Here is a 23,316-nt window from a genome sequence, read left to right on the forward strand (position 1 = left end):
AACAATTTCTTAAATGGTTTTATGTACCCCATCTTTCTTAATTTTATAACAATGACGTAGTGCACTTCATTTTGGTCTATTTCTACATGAAATAAAATAAGAGAAGAATTATGGGAACACAGAATGGTTCTTTTCCATCTCCTGGATTTTTGAAGTCTCCTGACCAGTTTTACCACTTTATTCTTTATTTCTGAAGTGGCTCTCTTGAGCTAAGCTTGAGAATACTGTTTTCTGTGTTTTCAAGTCAGGTCTCTAATAGTTATATAAGTAGAGTTAGAGGTAGCAGGTGGGGGCATTACCAAGAAGAAATAATTAAACCTTTCTGCGCTGAGCTAACCAGCAAAAAAATGGAGAGCACGTACACTGCTGTCTCGGCCTGGAAGACTGTAGTCAGAGCTTTCTTGAAACAAAAAGAAAGAGAATTGTGTCCTGGCTTCCTTCATCAAAAGATACGACTGAGGGTGCAATTTTCAAGCTTAGTTCAAAATTAACATGAAGAATATAAAAACTGTTCTAAATTGAAAACCAAACATAGCTATATAATTATTTTCCCTTCATCTTTTCCTTCTAATTTCTTAGTACCAATAATACTGATATCCTTTGCAAAAATTAAGTCTTATTATTAAATGGTGGCTAGCTAAACTGAATAATTCATTTTGGAAACTTCTACCATAACAGACCTGTTAGAATTCTAAAGGTAAACATCCGAAGGTACGTTGTTTCTTTAACTTACTTATTTCTTCAGTAAGAAATTACTTATATACAGCTACTAGGCATTGACTTTTTGATTCTTCGGGGCAGAACCCGTTTAATAAATCACTAATTCAGTCAGTTTAAGCTAACTGTTCTAAAACAGAATAATACTAAAGAAAATTATTTTTTTCTCATTTACACAAATGTTTTCGCTCTTAGGAAATGTACATTCTTACATCAGTCTACATTTGTGAAGCAAGAAAAAAGACACCTTTTTTTATTTGCGTGTAGCTTACTCACCCTTTTTCACGAAGTTAAGCCTCACTAAATTTTATTTTTATTTGCAATCATGGTTAGGTATCACATTTATCTCTTTGGCCTCACTGGATTATTATAAAAAGACACATAGCTTTAATACTTTATTTTATCAGTGTCGTCAGCTGGTTACAAGTCAGTGTGTTAGACCGGCAGTCAAAACTATCATTTAAGCATCATATTTGCTAAATTCAGATGTTTTGGAGTGCTTTTGTTTAAAAATAAAAGTTGGTTACTATGTCTAACCTTCATGTCTGAATAATTAAATTTCTAGTTATTAAAAAGAAAAAAAAACATGTAAACTGAGCTGAAGGGATATGGTATTTTGTATTTCCATTATTTGACCACAGGGAAAACTTTGTATTTACCAGTTTAACGAAAATTTTTATTTGGCCATTTACTAGTAACGAAACAACTTCGGAGGCATCCTTAGCCTTTAACCTCAGCAGCACAGAAGCGTTACCACTTTTCCACTTACACGCCTGTACTAAGCCCACCTCTCCACCTGAAACAAACAGTCGAACTTTACAAACAGCTGCTGTGAGAAAAATAAAAAGATACTACCGAGGGTGCAATTTTCAAGCTTAGTTCAAAATTAACATGAAGAACATAAAAATTGTTCTAAATTGAAAACCAAACATAGCTATAGAATGATTTTCCCTTCATCTTTTTCTTCTCATTTCTTAGTACCAATAATATTGATATCCTTTGCAGAAAGTCTTAAGTTAAAAGGAGAGGAAAAGGAAAGGAAGAAAAGGAGAGAAGGGGAAGAAATAGAGAGAGGGAAGAAGCAAGAAATAAAAGAAAAGGAAAGAAAGAAAAATCGGAAGAAAAGCCCTGGAATCCGTCAGAGTGGTAACCCCCAGAGCCGCAGGGGCTACCTGCATGGTCATTACTATGCAACGGGAAGTGTGCTGCATGAATGATCCTATTTCCATGAATTATCTTACTTAATCTTCAAAAGGCCCTTATTAGCCAGGCACGACTATTGTTCCACTTTACAAATGAAACCGAGGCTACAAGAGATTCAGTTACTTGGCTCGGGGTCACATCACCAGTTACTGCAAAGGGCAGAACCAATATTTGTTCCCCTTCTAATTCCAAAGGCTATGCTCCTGACTCCGATGGAAGGCAAGATAAGCAAGGTCAATAGGCTGGCCTTCCTGTATACAGATTTCAAAGTCAGGCATCTCATAATTATTATGTTTGAAATGACCTCCTCACTTCCTCCCTAAAGTCTTTTCTATGACCCCCTAGTCTTTTCCATCTCAATGAATAGTGCCACCGCTGTCTTCTGGCCAAGAAGCCAGAATTGTGCTTAAGTTCTCCTTCTTCCCCCCATAATCCGATCTGTCAACAAGTCCCGTAGATTGAGATCCACAATTACGTCAAGCCTCTCCTCTTCTTTCCCTCTCACATCTGTCTTACTGCGTCAGCCTCGTGCTGGTCTCCCTGTTTTCTCCTTGCTGCTTCCCCTGGGTCCTCTGGGGCTGCAAGAATCATCTTCTCAAAACGTAAATTGCAACATGGTATTCCCTTGCTTTAAAATGATGGGGGAGCGGGGTTCCCCTTTGCCTTAGAAGAAAATCTAGATCGCTGTGCTGGGTTATAAGGCTCTGCACCATCAGGCTCCAGTCTAGCTCTCCAGCATCGCCTTGCGTGGCACTCTGCTTTGTTACCTGAGCTCCAGGCAGGCTGATGCTCTTCCGGTCACTTGAGCACACAGAGCAGAGCTCAGTGCCTTCGCACACGCTCTCCACACTCCCCCCCGCCACCCCCCACACCGTTGGAACATTTCTTCCTCCCTTTTTCCGGTGGCAGCTTCATTTCATCCTGTGAGCCTAAATATCACCTCTCAAAAGCCATTCCTGACAGCTGCCTCTCTATCTTGGATTTAATGATAACCTCCTTGGTACATTATATACTGTATAAATGTTTTATTTGTCTACAATTTTATCATCATCGGAACCTCAGGTCAAAGATCACTACAGTTATAGTTCATCACTGTTTTCCCTGGATCCAGCAGATGCCTGAAATATAGTGGGTGCTCCAAAAATGATTTGAACAATTCTACACTGCTCGTTGAAAAGAGAAAGGCTTCCAAACTTTGAGCCACAGTAGCCAACAGCCCTTCCCAGGCCCTGCCTTTAGTAGATCTTATGCTCTCTCGCAGGTCAGAAATATTTGTCTCGGTGCCTGACATTACTTCACCTTCTTATTATAGCTCCCTAAGGCACTGGTATCTTTCCTCTGGTTCTCATGTCACTAGCAATTAATTTTACTGCTACGGAATGCTTGCTTTTCTCTCTAAGCTGAGTATGTCTGTATAATCTTTTAATGCTCGTACGCAAACCTCCTTTTCTGACTTACTGCACTTAATTTGTATTTTTCCAGCCTTTGCTTTAAATTCCAGCTACTTGTCCATAATGACTTTGCCTCAAATCCTGAGTTACTGGTCACTTTCAAGCAAAACTTTGTGCTCCTGCTAACTAGAATGAAGAGCTCTAGTCTCCTTGTGTCTGAGTGTTCAGTCATCAAATATGGAATAAAGATCTGAAAGCCTTGTCCTTAACTGACATTTCATATAAAGAAATGACTTTGCGGCTTCTATTATGTCAAGATGCTATTTATATCTTTCAATACCATATAAATTAAAGATCTTGGTGAACAAAAAATTGGGCACCGAAAGACATACTGGAAGACGGAGGTGACAAATGTCTGGCTATGGACCAGACACGTTATAATGGCCAACACAGATATCATACCCAATGCCCCAGTTTTACTGCCAAACGAGGAGACGGTTTCTCAGGCTGCCCGCCCATGTCACATGCAAGTTCAAATGAGGAAGCAGCAAACCAGTTTTCACAATGGAGAAAAAAGTACGGCTCCTCCTACATGGTATGCCAAGCCAGATAGATGACCACATAGCCTACTTCTTTCTTACGCCCATCAAGAAATGTTGTGGATCTGATGCTGAGGGCTTGAGACTTAAAACAAACAAATAAAACTAAAACTAAAAAAAAAAGTTCTATAGTGACATTTTAATGAGGACTGAGGATACTTTATGCTAGGAGAGCTTTCTACTTCTCCACTTGGCTGAATGTCTCTTATCACATGAGGCAAAATTTGGGGTAACTAAAAATACTTAAGGTAGTGAAGCTGACTTTAAAATTACACTGACTTATGGGAAATGTCTATTATCCTTTAAATTTCAAAGGTGTACAGTAGTTTATATAATTTACTGACAACTTTTTTTTTTTTTTTGAAAAGAATTCTTTAGGAATAGCATGAGCTCTGGGAGTGTTAGGGTGGCTCAGTAGGTTGAGTGTAGGACTTCATTTGGTTCGGGTTTTGATCTTGCAGTTCAAACCCCATCTTAGGCTCTGTGCTGACAGCTCAGCCTGGAGCCTGCTTTGGATTCTGTGTCTCCCTCTCTCTCTGCCTCTCCACCCCGCTAACACTCTGTTTCTCTTTCTCTCTTAACAACAAATAAACATTAAAAAAAAAAAAAAAAAGAATAACATGAGCTCTGAACTGGTGGATCCCGGGAATCTGGGAATCTCCTCTGTCTTAAATATGTTTCACTGAAGGTTACAAAGGAATTTTCACAGCAGTTGGTTTCACGTGTTTAAAATTGTGAAAGCTTTACTAAAAAAATCTTTCTTGGTGCCACAGGGATTTAAGTTAATGCTAAGATAAGGGGATGTTCTAAAGGAATGCCAAGGTCCATTGGTAATTGTTTAGAGAAGGTTTTCTCAAAAGGGAGCTTCTTTTCCCCATTTATCTATTCATTCATTTTCATCTTTGTTAAATATATACCCTGTTTTCAATCCTGCGGTACAAACCCTAATGACATCTTTTTTTGATTTGAAGGCGTCCCTGCTCTACTAATGGAGGTCTTTACATTAGCAAACCATCAGAACACACCACCGCTGTTATCGCAGTCAAAGCACCAAGAAGGGCACGGCTAACTTGGTCATCGCGACACTGGGAGCACTTCTGGAGAGGAAACGCCACTTAGCCAGGTGTTCCAGAGTGACAAGGTCATTAGAGTTGAGGGTGGGACATGCCGGGGATATTGGAGACCAGCTTTCGCATCACAATAGAGAGCTAGGAAAGCTCTTTGGAGAGAAGACTAAAAGGGGACGATGCTTTTGCATGTTAGAATACTTGCAGAGAGTCGAAGGCTGGGATGAAATCAGATGAGAAGATGTTCCATGAGGAACATGATAAAAGAGTACATTCTTTGGTCTTCTGCTAAAATTCTGGAGTACTAGCTCTCGAATTGGACTTCAAAGAGGATGCCTTTTCCAGGTCTGTAGTATTATTGTACTGAGCTCCCCTCAGGGAGATAGAAAGGACCAAGCAGAAAGGAATGGGAGGGGGGTTAGCTAAACCCACATGTGATTGCTCCACAACACCTTAGCTAAAGCCCATAAGGAGAGGACATTTCGTAACTTCAGAGTTTGACCTTAGAAACTGGAAGGCACAAATTGTAACGATATAGTAAGTATATCCTTGGCCCCAGAGTACCTGGATGGATGCCCTTTTGACATATTATTTTCATATTCTTTACTAATATTCCAAAAACCGTACATCATCGCTAAATGATCATTTTAAGAATTACAGTATGATTGATCAGCATTTAAAATTTTAAGGACTGCATAACATTTTAAGGACGGCCAGTGATGAAAAGTTCTTTCTATGTTTATTGGTCATTGAGAATAACTTCTGCTATTTGAGTACCCGGTGACATTAGTACGCCTGTGAGTTTTTGCTTTGCTCAAGCCATGCCTTCAGCAGTGTAGTGCATCCCACATGGCTCTAACCACAGAGCCATGGGTTTTTCCAAAGCATTTTCTCACTTTATGGCTTCACAAACATTACAGAAGTACACTTGTTTCATCATAACTCACATATTAAGTATTTTCTAAACTTCATAATTTAATTGATAAAATAAGTAAACAATAGATAAATAAGTAAAATTATGTAAAATAAGTAAATTATCAACTGTGAAGTTGATTTGATTTGTGCTCATCTGAACTCTAGAAAGACTATATGTTTTCCTACATGTATTTTTAAAAAGAATTACAGTACGATATCAAAAAGAATACTCTAAGTTTGAGTACACAGAGACATTAAGAATTCTAAAATAAAAATTCACATTCCATAAGAGGCAAAACTTTTTATCTATGGACACATCCTACTCTGATTTCATTCTCACCTACTAAGCATTCCTAAAACCTTGGGCAGGGGAGCCCAGAAAACATTGAGATAACTCCCCTCCTCTCTTATCCTGAAAAAGTACAGAAGCTCCTGCTTGCAGAAAGAATCCTGGGATACAAATTGGCCTCTAGTGGCCTGGTTATGAAACTTGAGGAAGGTCAGTTACTTATTTCTGTGACTCAGTTTCCTCATCTGCCAAAAAAGAATAGGAATGTTTTTCTTTGTTTGTTTTTCCTAAGCTCACAAGAATGCTATGGAGACAAAATTGCATGAACCATAATATATGAGGTTTAAGATCTCATTGTAAGAATCCTAAAATATAAGAATCTCTCTATGTGTGTGTGTGTGTGTGTGTGTGTGTGTGTGTGTGTGTGTATGGGCAACCAACATTCATTTATTAAATCCAAACACAGTAGAACTCCCTGAGGTAAAATCCTGAAATTATCTAATCTTCAAATAAAGTACTCTTCAGCCCCGTTGTTTGGTAACAGCCCCAAACTAAAAATTAGTAACTCTGTCCTAAGCACCATCCCATTAGTAGTGGGTGGTCCTAATCCATTACTATATCATAACAAGATTTCTGTGGCTAGCCGGGTTCTTATGCTAACATAATGAAATCTGAAACAAGAGCTGTTAGCTTTCTGCTTTCCTAAATCTCTTCTTGACTCCTGAAAGTAAAAGTTATATTTTATTTAGTTATTTTTTGGTTATTCAAGGATTATGTTTGCTCCAGCAATTTCCATAGTCACTGTCTTAAAAAGCAATCTTGAGGACTTGGAGAAGGTGAATTCAGTGGATGAAAAGAGAATTGGGGTAGACAGTTCTCAATGTTGTGTCACAGGGCTTTCACTGGTTTCCCAGATGTGAAATACTGGAAACGTTTTCTGTGTTTCATGGAGAAGGTTTACGGCTATGCTTCCTATCGTCGTATACAAGAGATGATAATACATCACTACAGCTGAATGTGACAGCTAAACCCACTAGTCCAGAAAGTCTGTCATCACCTAGATGGGAAGAATAAGTTGCCCTGAGAGAGGTCTGTTACTTCCTGCACAGATGGATGCATTCGGAGAAGTTACCTGGCTTTTCTGAGACCTAGATCATTCCAACTAAAAACCAAGAATAGTCCTATTTCATACGATTCAAGTACCTTCCATAATTCCCAAGGAATACAAATCTTTGAAAAGTATCAAAACATGTTATATATGTGACTTCATACACATGTATTCTATTACATGAAACTTACATGTTTAAGTGTGAAGATTTTGAAAATAAAGATTCATGGTACAGTCTATAAAGGCAGATTTTTTTCTGGAATATATTTTAATTGAACTTACATTGCCAAGATATAACTTGGCAATACAGTCAATAATACGACGTATCACATATACTTTATAACAGATATATCACATATAACTGAGTCAAAAACTCAGAATTCTTAGTTTGATATCATTTTTCTAGAAAGGAAAGATATCAGATTGAAACAATTTTGAAATACATACACGAATTTTTATTTATTTTCCTTTAAATCTTGCAGGTTCCTGTGTTTATTCTGCTAGAGGGAAGTTTTCTTAAATCAGGTGAATTAAGATAAATTCTGTTCTATAGTTAGTTTTCCAGAATCTGCTTCAGCCCCATTAAGTAATGCCATGTTAGCGGTGAAAAGAAAGGTCAAGACCAATATCTTTGGAATTTTTCTCTCTCACATGAAACTCCAGCTCTAAAAATGCTCCCGAAATGATTTATTTCCTGCTTCCATAAACACAATCCGTAGATGCTCAGCCACATTTTCAGCAAATAAACTCAGTTTCTTCGGCTAGCCATTCCTCACCTAATATTTTGAAATACGATACAGCATAATGTTTTCTAAAGTCTAAATACAAATCAAAATCTTAAGGTAAATGTTACCATCAACAGGGAAAGAAATGTGCCAAATAACAGAGCCGCAGTATCAGATTGAAACTGTGATAACTGAGGGAAAAAGACAAAATATTTAAAAGGTAAAAGCTAGGGGAGCCTGGGTGGCTCAGTCAGTGAAGCATCTGACTTGATTTTGGCTCCAGTCACCATCTCCCAGTTCACGAGTCTGGGCCCTGCACTGAGCTCTGCCCTAACTGTGAAGACCCTGCTTGCAATTCTTTGTCTCCCTCTCTCTGCCCCTTCCCAGCATAGATTTATCCTCTCTCAAAAATAAATACGTGAACACTTTTTTATAAAGTAAAAGCTATAGTATCTGAGAATTGTAACCATTTCAACGCTACAATTTTAAGGAAAATCATACTCGTGCTACTGAGGTATGTTCAGTCATTCTAAGTGACCAACATGGGCCCTTGAACCAATAATTTTGCCTTTACATTTTGATCTACTACACAAATTTGAATTATTTCAGAGTTCTACTCTAAAGTTTACTGACAGTAGAATTTCCCATTTGAGCATCAAGATTCAATAAGTGTTATTTTTATAAATTGGTGTCCTTCTCAGAATTAGTTTTATACCTTTCATACCTTTCAATTCCTTTCATCAGTACATAGAATATTAAACTACGATTTGGTTACTATAAAAATAAAGGCATCAAATTTATTAAACATCCAGACTGTAGGGAAAATCATATAGTTGAACCCAAGTGAACATACTTTTTTGCCTCTCTGGCACGCACCCAACAGATGTCATTTTTCAGAGCTGTGATCATGTTATGCCCAATGATATTTTAAACCAAATGCTATTTAATGCTTCAAAAACTATAGAGGGTAAGCGTATCATCTTTTTGAGATAGATGACATAATAGTGTACCTTTAAAAAAAAAGCATCGTTAGGGGCACACGGGTGGTTCAGTTGGTTAAGTGACTGACTTCAGCTCAGGTCACGATCTCACAGTTTGTAGGTTTGAGCCCCACATGGGTCTCTGTGCTGACAGCTCAGAGCCTGGAGCCTGCTTCAGATTCTGTGTCTCCCTCTCTCTCTGCTCCTTCCCCACTCGTGCTCTGTCTCTCAAAAATGAATAAACATTAAACAAATTTTAAAGAGCATCTTTAGAAAATAGATGACTGGATCTAAGTCCCTTCTTTTGTCCCTCTTTCTTCTCTTACACACATTACCCCCCACTTCCTGTGTCCTGCTCACAGGCCACATGTACTTTCTGAGGTTCTCTCGCTTCTCCTGAGAGCATGAAAGCACAGAAACATCTTTACGATTAATCTAGAAGTGGCCAGTGTTTCTCCCAGCCTGCGGGGTTAAGAGGAGAACTGAAGAGAGAGTGGGCAGCTGCGGGGACTTTGGGGGAGCAGTGACAGTGACCCTGTGGAGGAGACTTGGGCCGCAAGTCACAGCGTCTTCTCTGCAGCATTCTTCAGACTTCACCGAGAAGATATTTTAGCTAAACTAAGTCACAGAACTCCCCCAAATTAAGGAAATCACTAGACATACTGAGATTGGTAAGGTAAAACACACATTGACTTAGCCCTCCTTCCCTGGTGAATGCAATTATCTACCATCACTGGTCCACACAGCACCCATGCGTGAACTAGCCAAGGGCACGTGCTTTGGGCAGACACCCCCAGGGGAGTCACATGGCTTGAAAGTGTTGCTGGGCTGGATTCCAACAGCCTCTTGTCATCTCAAGTGGGCAGTTTCATGCAGAGCATATTCTGAACAACTGGACATGGGGAGCCTATTTATATAGATCTTTCTTTAAGTGTGTTACTAATCCCAAGACAAAAATAATATAACTGGAACATTTATCTCTATTCATTGCAGAGTAGTACCGTGGCAGTTGAGAATGCAAGATTTTCTATCGGCAAATAAGTTCACGCGGTATAAATTCAGGTGAGCATAAAATGATACTCGAGGCAGATTCCTTGTAATGAAGTCATCAAAGATCCACCAAGAAAAGTCACTCTCCTTGTTTATACTAACAGGAGAGTGAACACTTACCGCCATCTTCAACTGTAAAATGGAACATATCACTTGTGGCATTGGCTCCATCTTTTAAAACGTAGCATATTTTCATGTCATCGATGTCAGCTAGGAAATAACCAAAGAGCAAGATGATTCATTACTACGGCAAGATTGGTGACTCATTGCTTATGGTAAATCCTGCTGGTGATTACTTTTCTGTAACCACATTTAGGTTTCCTTCTCCTAAGGGAAGCAGTGCTATCTTATTTCTCCTATCTCTAAGCCCCTTGATTTCAGCTGTCCCATGGAAATATGATCCCTTATCCAGATAGTGTAAGAGTTAAGTTATAATAATAGCAAGGTGTTGCCCCACCCAATGGTATTTGCATGTTCACGCACCAAAGAAGTGACTGTCTAAATACGGAACGTCAGACTTCATGACAGGTGGAAAGGAAGATATTTTGAGGCATGGCAGATTTCTTGGCACTCCTGAAATCATGCTCTTTTCCTCCCTGTAGGGCCGACCCTCAGAGGAAAGAACTTCCCTGCCCACCTCTGGCTAACTTTTCTTACCTCTTGCAATATACAGCATGTGCTTTTAAGTTCTCCAGAGTTTGAAAGAAACAAATCAAAGAAACAAATCTCAAAGATCAAAATAAGTGTCATGACCCCAGAGAGAAATGAGAACAGAAAGCATCTAATAAGAGCTGAAAATTTTTTTTTTGTTTTTTTATTTATTTCTAGGAGAGAGAGAGAGACAGCGTGAGCAGGGGAGGGTCAGAGAGAGAGGGAGTCACAGACTCTGAAACAGGCTTCAGGCTCTGGGCTGGCAGTCAGCACAGAGCCCGACGCGGGGCTCGAACCCACGAACCGCGAGATCATGACCTAAGCGAAAGTCGGATGCTTAACCGACTAAGCCATCCAGGCGCCCCTAGTTTTATTTTTTAAAAAATAATGGAATGAAAAAAAATTTGGTTCAGTTAGGTCTTAGAATCTAAGGCAAATTTGTTTTGAACATTTAGAATAACAGTATCTTTCTTGTAGCTANGAGATCATGACCTAAGTGAAAGTCGGACGCTTAACCGACTAAGCCACCCAGGCATCCCAAAGAGCTGAAACTTTTATTCATAGTGACAAGTTATTCTGCCTCAGGAATGCACTATACGTTGCTTCCTCTCCCAGCTATGAAACTCACTGGCATACTTTTGCTTTCCATATTGACTAACGTACAATTTCAAAAATTTATTCACCCACTTTACCAGTTCCTCTCTTTCATGATGCCACACAGACAGCATGGTAAACCAAATATCATCCTGTTCTGTGATGCACGCAGCACTACCATTATTTGATCTGGACCAGGCAGTAAGTAGTTAGTGCCAAGGTTGCATAAAATCAAGAGCACAGCTAAAGATGGCCTCGACAATGGCATGTAGTATTTATTTGTCTAGAGCGTGCTCTACAGCTTTCCCATCTTCTAAGAGGTCCACTGAGTTCGATCTATGAAGTCCACAAGCATTGTAGATAAGAAAATGACTTTATGAAAGAAGATGCTCGAGAAATTGAATAAGCCAGGTGTTGGGATCAACAAATTACTCCATGAATTTCTAGGACTCCACTTGACCAATGTGAAAAGGACCCTCCCCCTTGGCTCATACAGATTTGAAAGGTGATTCGCTTACCATCAGACATCTTAGGAGGGGAAAACCTGATTTAATAGTTAATGGTAACTTCTTATAAAAGAGATACTAGGAGCTGACACAAATTCAAGATGTTTTATTCTCCCTTTGCATTTTATTTTGAACTCTGCTATAACTTCCCCAGTTTCTGCCTAGTGTCATTTGTATCTTCCTGCGTGGCTATCTTTCCTAGAAGTCTGAAAACTTCTGGGATTGTTTTTTTTTTTTTTGTTCCCCCCCCACTTTGCTTACTGAAGTCTGTGTATCTTTATTCACCAGTCATCTTTCAGTCTCATGTTCGTCTCTTTTAGGCAGCATCTTAGTCTTTTTTTTTTTTTTTTTGTTCCCCCCCCCCCCCACCTTAATTTCCCACAGTCCTTTGCTCAGGGTCTAACATTTAGCAATAGCTCAGATGTTTCTTAATTTAAAATGAGAGAGCCCAGGGGCACCTGGGTGGTTTAGTCGTTAAGCATCTCATTTTCAGTTCTGCTCAGGTCATGATCTCACGGTTCGTGGGCTTGAGCCCCATGTCGGGCTCTGTGCTGAGAGTGCTGAGACTGCTTGGGATTTTCTCTCTCTCTCTCTCTCTTTCTCTCTCTCCCTCTCTCTCTGCCCCTCCCCTGTTCATGATCTCTCTCTCTCAAAATAATAAATAAATAAACATAAACAAACAAACAAATAAAATGAAAGGGCCCAGAGGTCTGGTGGACCAGGCTTGGACCTCTATTTACACATGTGTGGTGTTTCTATAGAGGTAACGAGTTAAGCCCTTGCAGGTGCTTTTCCTCCTACAGCTCTGAACCTTTACAACCTTTAATTCATCAGGAAGGAATGAAGTGAACTCTACTCGGACCACACATCTTTAGCATTAGAACAAAGTCCTCTGCCCACAAAACTAATAGGCAACCAACGGAAAGGGAAAAGATAGTGGCAAGTGACATATCAGATAAAGGGCTAATATCCAAAATCTATAAGGAACTCACCAAACTCCACACCTGAAAAACAAACAACCCAGTGAAGAAATGGGCAGAAGATATGAACAGACACTTCTCCAAAGAGGACATCCAGATGGCCAACAGACACATGAAACGATGCTCAGCATCCCTCCTCATCAGGGAAATACAAATCAAAACCACACTGAGATACCACCTCACGCCAGTCAGAGTGGCCAAAATGAGCGAATCAGAGGACTCTAGATGCTGGCGAGGCTGTGGAGAAATGGGCACCCTCCTACACTGTTGGTGGGAATGTAAACTGGTGCAGCCCCTCTCGAAAACAGTGTGGAGGTTCCTCAGGAAATTAACAAGAGAACTCCCCTATGACCCAGCAGTAGCACTGCTAGGAATTTACCCAAGGGATACAGAAACGCTGATGCATAGGAGCACATGTACCCCAAAGTTCATAGCAGCACTCTCAACAATAGCCAAAACATGGAAAGAGCTAAGTGTCCATCAACGGACGAACGGATCAAGAAGATGTGGTTTATCTATACGATGGAATACTACATGGCAGTGAGAAAGAATGAAATCTGGCCACGTGTAGCAACATGGATGGACCTTGAGGGTGTTATGCTAAGCGAAATAAGTCAGGCAGAGAAGGACAAATATCATATGTTTGCACGTATAGGAGGATTAGGAGGAACTTAACGGAGGACCATGGGGGAGAAGATGGGGAGAAATGGTGGGGGAAAGGGAGAGAGGCAAACCATGAGAGACTCTTGAATGCTGAGAACAAACTGAGGACTCATGGGTGTTGGGGGGAGAGGGGAGATGGGCATGGAGGAGGGCACTTGTGGGGATGAGCACCGGGTGTTATATGGAAACCAACTTGACAATAAACTGTTTGTAAAAAAAGAAAAAAAAAAAAGAACAAAGTCCTCTGGTCATGTGGGGAAGACCTTTTTCCAAACTTTCCCATTCCAGGACATCTAAAGGCTCTACTACGAGAAAAGGAAAAACTCATTAGTATATCAATGCTCTGTATTGATGTTTTCTTGCAAAACCTACAATATTTAGGAAACAGCTGCACTGAAATAAATCACTACTTCAAAGCTGATTTTTGTAAACTTTTTTCTAAAAATAAAGTGAACATGAATGCAATGATATGATACGCAGGTCTCAAATTTTCCCTCCAAGTTAGGGCATGCAATATTGATTAGTTGGAACAAACCAAAATCCTTTTCATTTTCTTTATAACTCAACTAATAATTCATGGCTCAAAAAAGGGACTTAAAAAAATCTCAAATAAGTAAAGACTTTGATCATAGCGCTGTTACTCTATATGAGCTTCTAAAACCATCACAAACGTCATAAATATATAAACATTCGCTTCTTAAGGCGCGGTCGTATTGGCAAGATCAAAACCTAGTTGCCCAAATGTTATCTTCCTTCAGTAAACATCTAAGAGCGAACTGGATTTTCTTCTAACCACTAATCATGCATCAGAGGTATTTCGGTTCATCTACACAAGCAATCCACGCTTTTCGGTTTTCGTTCTGATTCTAAGTTCATGGACTTGCCGGGCAACCACACCCTGGCTCGAACTCTTTGGGGGAAATTCCTGAAAGTGATCTCCCACAAGATATCACTGTGTACTACTCATAGGGAAAAAAGTCCAGGTCCTTGAGATAAACAATTTACACCCGGGATAGAGGGAGCCGGGACACCCTGGCAAAGAGGCAACATTGAAACAATTAATTTCTCTAATTGATCTAATTCTGCCTTGTTAACTCTTCCTAAGAATAAAACTGAATAAGCTTTAGAAATGAATGGATTTTACTTCTCCTCAGGACCATTTAGAGAGTTGGTTTGGGAATAACCTTCTTTGCCCACCTTGGCTCACTTGACTCAACCCAGTGCATTGAAAATCCATCAAAATATAGTTTAGCATCCCACTCTTGATTTCAGCTCAGACCACGATCTCATGGTTCATAGGTTTGAGCCCCACGTTGGGCTCTGCACTGGCAGTGTTGAGCCTGCTGGGATCCCCTCTCTCCCTCTCCCTCTTCCTCCCTCCTTCCCTCCCTCCCTCCCTCCCTCCCTCCCTCCCTCTCTCTCTCTCTCTTTCTCTCTGCTCCTCCCCCGCTTGCGCTTTCTCTCTCTCAAAATAAATAAACATTAAAAGAATGTATATATATAGTTTAACTCGTCCTTTTATGATAACAGAAAACCAAAACAAACACAAAGATTGTGTCGTCTTCACTCTAGACACTGCTTGTATTTGCCTCCTAAGAGAGCAGCCACTGTAACTCTATGATGGAGCCTTTCCATTTTTACTCACCCATCTAGGTCTCTAGAAATAATGGCCACGAACCAAGCTGCAGCCTCAACTTGTTCGAATGAGTGCTCTGTGACTAACTACCAATAGTTTCCCTAGTCAGTGTTTGGGTTCTTACTGCAATGCGATCATTTCTCTTAGAAAAGGTAATCTTAAAAGAGTACCTTCACTTTTTATAATAAACCAACACTCTCTACCAATGACCATAAAGGGTAATCATGGTGACTCCATCTCTAAAGAATAATCAGGGTGAGTCCAGATCAGTGAGAGACAGAGCAACAGCCTATAATGAAGTAGCATAATTGAGGGTTCGATATTTAAGAAATAATATTTCAATATTTTTTGAGCTGTTGGACTTGGCGCGTAGAATTTAAATCACGTCGTCTGCCTGTCCTCACACAAAAATGCCTTAAAACAAACCTTTAAATCAGATTATTTTCTCAGATCAGAGGAGTGATTTGAAGAAACATTCTCTCTCCTGTAATATATTCCTCTCGCTCTCGCCACTTCCCATGAAAATAAACCAGTCTAAGATCGCATGGCATCTCTGTCCTCAGAAAGCCTTCACACAAAAGTTTCCTGCCGGTCTGGCATGACACTGGGCGCTCTGAGGTTTTCCTGTCCATGCAGGCCCTGGAATATATTCAGGCTTGCAGCCAAGAATCAGGAGGTTGGAGTGCAGGGCTGTTTGCCAGCATCTAAAACAGAGCTGCGGTTCACTTTAACACTAACTACACTTTGCGACATCCGTTTATTAAAGCATCTGTTATCTCAGGGCACAACACTGTTGCAGGAAAAGAACACCCCCACTGGGATGCCCCGAGGATAAGCCTCATCTCTACTCACAGAGCCCACAGAGCTAGATCTAGTTTCCATCCTGACACCGTGAGATTTCCATGAAAGCCACTCAAAGCCCTTTGTAGTGAAGGTCGCATGTTCTAGAGAACAGAGCCCTAACTCCTGAGCCAGCATACTGAATGGGCCTCTCTTTTTAGTCACTGAGTCACTGCACAGGTCACCTGCCCTTCCTGTCGCACATTGTGTCTCTACACAAAGAGAATTTAGGTTAGAAAAACGCTTTAGCCTCGAGAATGTAGATGCTTGAGGCAATGGGTGGCCGTTACCGTGTCTGAAAGAGGGCACAGAGATCTGAAATAAGGAAATAATTTCCCCCTTCTATTCTCCTATTAATCTTGTGAACCGTCTTCAGGTTCATCACAAAGTGAATGTATATTCTGGTGATGGACATCTTGTCATTAAGCGTGCTTTCCTTTTGTGCCTTATCACGGTGACATACCTCGTACACAGAACTGCTAGAACTCTGGACAGGTGCTTACCTCTTACGTCTTTGGTGTTTGCCTAAGGCATACAATGGAAGAATTATAAATCTACAAAGTAGAGGGGCGCCTGGGTGGCTCAGTCGGTTGAGCCTCCGACTTCGGCTCAGGTCATGATCTCACGGTTCATGGGTTCGAGCCCCGCATCGGGCTCTGTGCTGGCAGCTCAGAGTCTGGAGCTTGTTTTGGATTCTATGTCTCCCTCTCTCTCTGACCATCCCCTGCTCACGCTCTCTCTCTCTCTCTCTCTCAGAAATAAATAAAACATTAAAAAAAATCTACAAAGTATATATGAATACATCTTTTTATTCCAGTTCCAAACTTCCCAAGAACTATAACAGGATTAGAACAATGCTCTCGAGAAAGTTAATAAAAATAATAGAAATTTGAAGGCTCTATTTGAATGATAGGTGAAAATCATAGTAAGAATACAAAGAATTGAGGAAGCCCATCCTTCTCGAAGGTGCCAAAATGCTGCCCGCACTGCCTGCAGCGTAAACAACGGGCTGCTCGGAGGGCAGATGCGGCCAACAAAACAGAACCGAGGAGCCCGCTTCCTTTAAGCTCACCGAGGTCTGGCGCCTGCCTTGGCAGCATACCTTGCTGCTGCTGGAATACACTGATAATTACTCTAATGCAGGTCGCTGCAGTGGGACCTATGGCAGGCAAGGAGGGATATTCTTCTCCCAGAAAAGTGAGTCCCTGTGCTCTCCCCAGCCCTTTATTTATTTCCCTTTCCTTTTCTTCCCTTGGACTCACATTCGATCCCCTACTTATAACGTTTTCGGTGATAGCCACATCCTCAGAAAAGAAGACCTGCACTTCCCGGTGGACATAAGGAAAGAAAAGTGCACCGTACCTTGTGTAAACTGAGAGACGCTGTGGTTGCCTCTGTCCAGGTTGAGGAGGTATCCATGCTGAGGGGCCTCTGTCACAATGAACCGGAGCGAAAAACGTAAGCTGTCTCTGTCCTCCACTTTCAGGATTTTGCTTGTGATCATGAATCCCAAGTGGCCAGTGGCCAGAGTGCGAAGTGTAGAGGCCCCTTTGTTCACTGCAATCTGGGGGACACTATCGTCAACAGGTAAGACTTGGATTTTCATCACTTGGGGTCTCCTTGTTTCAAATACTGTGTCGGGGAAAACATAGAACTCTGTATGGGAGCCGTCAGTCACTGTGAAGGAGAAGCTGTCTTCATTTGACTCAGTGCCATCATGTCTGTAGCTGATCAAGTTTTCATTCAAGTCTTGCTTGGTAAAAACCATGGCAGGTCTGGTATTGTTGAATAGCAGTTGACCGTGAACAGGTACCTGCGTGACAGTGAACTTCAGGAGTCTGTCTGGAGTGTCTCTGTCTTCGACAGTGAGTTCAAAGGGAGTGATCAGCTTGTTCTCACCCTCACTGACAACCAGGCTATGGATGGTGACCACTGGCTTTTTGTTGTCCACATCGCTAATGGAGATACGGAATGTCCGGAAGACGGGGTTACGTCCATCAGTGACTTGAAACTCAAAACTGTCCATCTTGACCTCATCGTCAGCTGTGTGGATGTAGTAGATTTTGTTGCCAGCCAGTTGAAGCTGAGAGAAAGATGTGATGGACACTCCAGGTTGATCAGTGCACTCTAAGTGACCTCTCATGGGAGCCCTGGTGATGGTAAAAATTAAGTTTTCATCAGGACTGTTCAAGTCACTAGTACTTAATAAGTCTGTTGTGAGGGTGACTTTACCACCTTCCTTCAGGGATACTCCCTTGCTTATCACATCTGGGAAGACAACATCAATGCTCCCAATAGAAACATAAAAGTAGCGATCTATAAGGGCATTAATTCCATCAGTCACATCAAATTTAATTAGGTCCCGAATGCCCTCTTGTCCAAAATGGACGTACTGAATTAGGTTTCTGTCCACTTCATCCTGGGTAAAATTCATGCCCAGTGTGATATTTTCAAAGGCACCTGTAGGTTTTTGTCTCTGTAATAAGCCATGTCCTGGCCCATAACGAATAATGTAAACCAAAGATTTGTCTTCAGAATCTAAATCAGTTGCCATCAATATTTTGTTGTTGATAATTTTGGTTTCCCCAATTTCTATTTCTAGTCCATTATTGATGGTCATTCGGGGGGTCTCATCATCCACTGGGATAACCAGAATGAGGACCGTCCTTTCCACGGAGTGCTTCCCATCTGTTAGTTTAATCACAAAGCTGTCCTCCTGGGTCTCAGAGTCATCATGCTCATAAATAATGCTTGAGCTCTCTATGATCTGGTCCAAGGTGAAGCTTTCAACCAAAACTGTGCCATTTATCAGCTGGTTCATGATGTGACCACGAGTGGGAAACTGGGTAATGGTGAAAGTTAGATCGTCTGGGGGAATGTCAGCATCAGCAGCATTGAGGATGGGCGTATCGATCACCAGACTCATGCCTTCCATCACCATAAATTCCCTCATAAATATTTCTGGCTGTTCGTCATTGGTGGGAACGATGATAATGGGGAAAAAATGTCTCTCTGAAAAGTTGATGCCATCAGAGCAACGAAATATAAATCGGTCTTCGACAGGTTCTACGCCTTTATGGACACTCTGGACATAGTTAATATGACTCTGCCTGAGGTCTTTCAGGGTAAAGGCACTTATGGCAATTCCTGCTCTTGATTTCTCAGAGCCTGGTGCTGGAGAAATGTTTTCGACATAACCGGAGGTAGGCTGAATAACTATAGTGCACAAGATGTCATCATTAAGGGAATCAATATCTTCAGCACTTATATGCATTGAGGTTATAACACTTTTGTCACCTTCCATGACTATAAACCGTTCACCTACAGTAATTTCTGGAGCTTGGCTATCGACAGGGAGGATGGTCACCCACACAGTAACTCCTTGGATAGTATTGCCCCCTATTATCCATTCTTGAGACACAGGTGACAGACTCAGGTTAAAAGAGTCCCCTTTGGGCAACAGGCCTATCTCACCACTAGTGTGGGCATAGACGACAGAGCCCTCCAAGATGTCCCTTTGGGTAAACTGCTCCGCTGGCACTCCATTGACCAGGATTTCTCCATATAAAGGTGGGTCTTCCAAGAGGAAAGTCAACATCAAGTCATCAGTGTCCTCATCAGTCCCCTTGATAACACTGGCAGTGATTTCGGTAGCCCCGTTCTCTAAAACATCTAGATATGACCCCAGACTGCCAGCGGGAAGACTCAGCATGGGCACCTCATCATCAGCCGGCCGGACATTCACTCTGAGGGTGATGGGCACCACGTGGTGTCTGTCGCTGACCTCCAAGGAGCAGCTATCAGTCAGGGACCCATCCCCGTTATGGGCATAGGAAATCCGACCCTGTTTTATGTCTTCCAAGTGGAAGACCTCCCCGACATGCAGTATCCGTCCAGACACTCTCATGTGGCCGTGTTCGGGTGCCCGTGTGAGGGTGAAAGAGATGTGGGCTACGTCAGTGTCAACATCACTCACACGCAACTCAGCCTCACTCAGGATGTGGTGGCCCTTCTCCTGAATGGAGAAACCGGTGTTGAGGATCTCGGGCGGCTGGTTGTCCACCGGCTGCAAGTAGAGGGTAAAGGTGCCTGGAGCCACATTCCCAGCTTGGTCTTCCACCTGGAACTGAAACTGGGCCACTCGGGCAGCCACTCCCAGTTCTTGATCTGGAGGTCTGTAAGCAATTTTATGGTGGTTGATCTGGGCTTGGGTAAAATGGGCCACGGCGACTGAAGGGTCGTCAGTCAGGACCAAGGTGCCCAGGGGGGCTGGCGAGTGGTTTTCGTCTGTGTCCACCGGGGGCTGGGTCACGGTGTAGCGCAGTTCTCGGTCGTCTGTGTCCAGGTCAGTGTAGTGCAGCCACTTCTTCCTCAGCGGCGTGAGCTGGGACTCCTGCACCACCATCCGCAGGGGACAGCCACTGCCCAGCTCGGGGGGGAGGCGGTCCACAGGATGGATGCGAATCGCAAACCTGTGTGGTCCAGACTGGTTAGGGGGGTCATGGCTGTCCTGGACTCGGAATGTGAACTGGTCCATCACCGGCCCAGGACTATGTGGCCCAGAGTGCCTGTAAAACAACCTCCCCTCTGTTATGTCCCGCTGCCGCCACTCTGTCACCGTTTGCTCATAGAAGGCGCCCTGTTTCCTCCAGGGGCCCCTGGTGAGCTCCTCGTCCTCACGGGGAGGGTGAGTCTGGCGGAGAAGCAGGTGCCCTACAGTGGAGGAAGGCGACTCCAGCACAAAAAGCAGCAGAGAGTCATCCGAGTCGATGTCAGTTGCACTTAGAGCCGGCGGCAGGATGGGCACTGTCTCCCCTTCCGCCAGGGTAAGCCCCGTGTTGGCATTGAGGACTGGTGGCTGGTCATCCACAGGCACTAAGGTGATCGGGAACAGGAACTGCACCTGGTGCCTGCGTCCTCCGTCCACCATTCGAAGTACAAGGTTGTCACTCAGGGAGCCGTCTCTGTCATCGTGATGGTAGACCACCTGGCCGGCTGCCAGCTCGGCCACCGTAAAGGTCTTAGGGGCAGAGGTGTCATCGGTGGCACCCAGAAGGACGAGGTGACCGTGCCGGAGGCCAGCCACCACCTCTAGCTGCACTGCGTCCAGGTCGTCCTCATCGCTGATGACCAAGTTTTGTGGTCCACTGGCCGCGGGGCCCGTCAGGGGCCGAGACTGGCCCTCGTAGAGAATGAGCCCGGTGTTGCGCGTGACCACCGGAGCCAGTGTGTTCATGGGCCTCACCACGACCATAAAGGCAAAAGGGTCTGAGGCTGCTCCTTCCGGGTCCACCACTTCCAACTCCAGTTCAAAGAGCCGCTCCTGGTCAGAGTCCTCAGAGGGCGGCTGGTAGGCAATCTTCAGCAGCCGCAGGTCCCTCTGGGTAAAGGAAGAGAGGGGCAGGCTGCGGTCATCAGTACTCACTAGGTAGCCCTGGCCAGGCTGGAAGGGAGAGGTGAGGTTGAAGATCAACAGGTCGGGGGGCGACTCGGCATCCTCAGCCGCCAGCATGTCTGGGGTCAGGGCTGTCAGTACAAACTGATCCACCTCCATCATCATCATGGCCACAAAACTGGGCTTGGGTGCGGTGTTCTCTGCCCCTCCTCGGATTCTCACCAGCACCTGGAAGTGCTCACGTTTCAAAGCAGGGCTGCCCACAGGCGAACCTCGGGAGCGCAGTTCCACCACCATGGGCACCCAGTCCCTGTTGGGGGACCGACTGGGGGCCGTGTGGCGGTAGCGCACACCTAGCTCCTGGAAAGCTTTGCAGTCCATCAGGAGAGGCTCCCGGGCGCCCGCGCCGCTGGTTGGACCTGGGCTCTGCGGGTAGTGGAGGAGTTCCCCATAGCGAGGCAGCGCGCGCAGGCCGGACAGGATGCCCACGCGACACTCCTCGGTCTCCGGCTGGTAGGCGAACTCCAGGCTCCGCGCGTCCAGGGCATTGCTGGTCCCCAGCAGCTCCTCCACGACTAGGGGCAGGTTCCGAGTCACAACCTCCAGCTGGGTGAAGACCACCTCCACCTCCAGCACCAAGGGTAGCACTGCTGCCCCTCCCGGCGCGTCGTAGCGCAACTGCAGCCGGACGCGATCCCGCGACGGGCTGCGCGCGCCCAGGTGCGAGTAGCGCACGTCTCCGGGGCCGAAGTCGCACGGGAAGCGCTTGGGACTCAAGCGGCCAGGCCGCTGGGCCAGCGCGTCGTTGTCCAGCACGGTCACCGCGCAGCGGTCCCCCGGCTGCACCTGCAGCACCAGGTCCTGCAGCGGATCCAGCCAGACCTCACGGCCGAAGGGCACCCGGAGCCCACGGTTTGCCAGCACTATGGCCTCCTCGGCGGGGACCCCTGCGGCCCCCGCGAGATCCGGGGACAGCAACGCCGGGCCAGGGGCCGCGGGCTGTGCCAGCGCGCAGCTTACCAGTGACAGGAGACGCAGCAGCACCAACACCAGGCGGGGCGGCGGTATCGGCTGAAAACTGGCGGGGTTGACCCCCCCGGGGGTGCTAGCCGCGTGCATGGTGCGGGAGTCAGAGCTCGGACAGGTCAGCCTGAGAGAGCGCCGTCAGTTCCCGGGTCTCCGGAAAGTGCCAGCAACTCCGCACTGTGTAGCGGCGTCCGGGCCAGGATGGAAAGTTGCGCGCGCGGGCCGGGCTGGCGCAGCAGAGGCGGCAGAACCTTCCGGGCCGTCCGGCTCCGCCGCCTGCGGCTCACCCGCCGGGAGCAGCGAGTCCCTCCACTCCCGCTTCCCAGGTCGCGGGACCCAGAGCTTTGAGGGAAATCCCTCCCCCAGCACCCCCTTACTCGGGTCCTCCCAGGAGGCCAATCGGCGGTCCCGGGAGGAGGCCCCGAGTTGAGGGTTGGGTAGGGGCAGCTGCCAATCAGCCCCGGGGGCGGAGGCGGGGGACGGCGGGTGGGGAGGAGGTGCCGGGTGCTGCCTGTGGTCCTGGAGCGAGGGGCCGGCGGCTCGAACTGCCCACCTTTGCTCGCGCTCCGCTCCGGGATGCCAGGGCTGGGGTTCGGGCAGAGGAGCCGAGGCGCGCGTCTGGGCTCGAGTCACTTCTTCAGCTGCCCGGGACCCACGATTACCCACTGTAGCCCGCATCCCCTCCAATTCGATGCAGTCTCGCGCGGAGGAGTGTGTGGTTACTGCTCACAGACGTTTGCAAACCCGACAGCAAAATTATTCGCAGTGTGGCTTACGTTTGAATCGAAACCCAAGAGCAGTTGGGAAGAAACCCTGGGGCTTTTTTTTTTTTTTTTTTTTTGCAAGAGAAGGAGAGCTGGAATTAAAAGCCAAGGCTAGAGCAGGATGCTCACCGCCCCCGCCCCCAACACACACACACACACACACACACACACACACACACACACACACACACAGCCTGCTGCTGTCTCCTCGTAAATT

The 23,316-nt window shown here is 44.6% G+C and overlaps 1 protein-coding gene across 1 annotated transcript in view; it reads right to left on the bottom strand.

The window, feature by feature from the left end:
- The window catches only part of FREM2 (FRAS1 related extracellular matrix 2), a 162,333-nt gene extending 139,905 nt beyond the window's left edge, over positions 1-22,428 (bottom strand). The window contains exons 1-2 of the mRNA XM_039236089.1: positions 17,277-22,428; positions 10,165-10,254 (exon numbers count right to left, since the gene is read on the bottom strand). Coding sequence (XP_039092020.1) covers positions 10,165-10,254; positions 17,277-22,428 — 5,242 coding nt within the window. The remainder of the gene's footprint in view (positions 1-10,164; positions 10,255-17,276) is intronic.
- Between the last annotated feature and the right edge of the window lie 888 nt (positions 22,429-23,316).

The sequence above is a fragment of the Hyaena hyaena genome, unplaced genomic scaffold (assembly GCF_003009895.1).
Source record: "Hyaena hyaena isolate Hyena2069 unplaced genomic scaffold, ASM300989v1 scaffold_106, whole genome shotgun sequence".
NCBI lineage: Eukaryota > Metazoa > Chordata > Mammalia > Carnivora > Hyaenidae > Hyaena > Hyaena hyaena.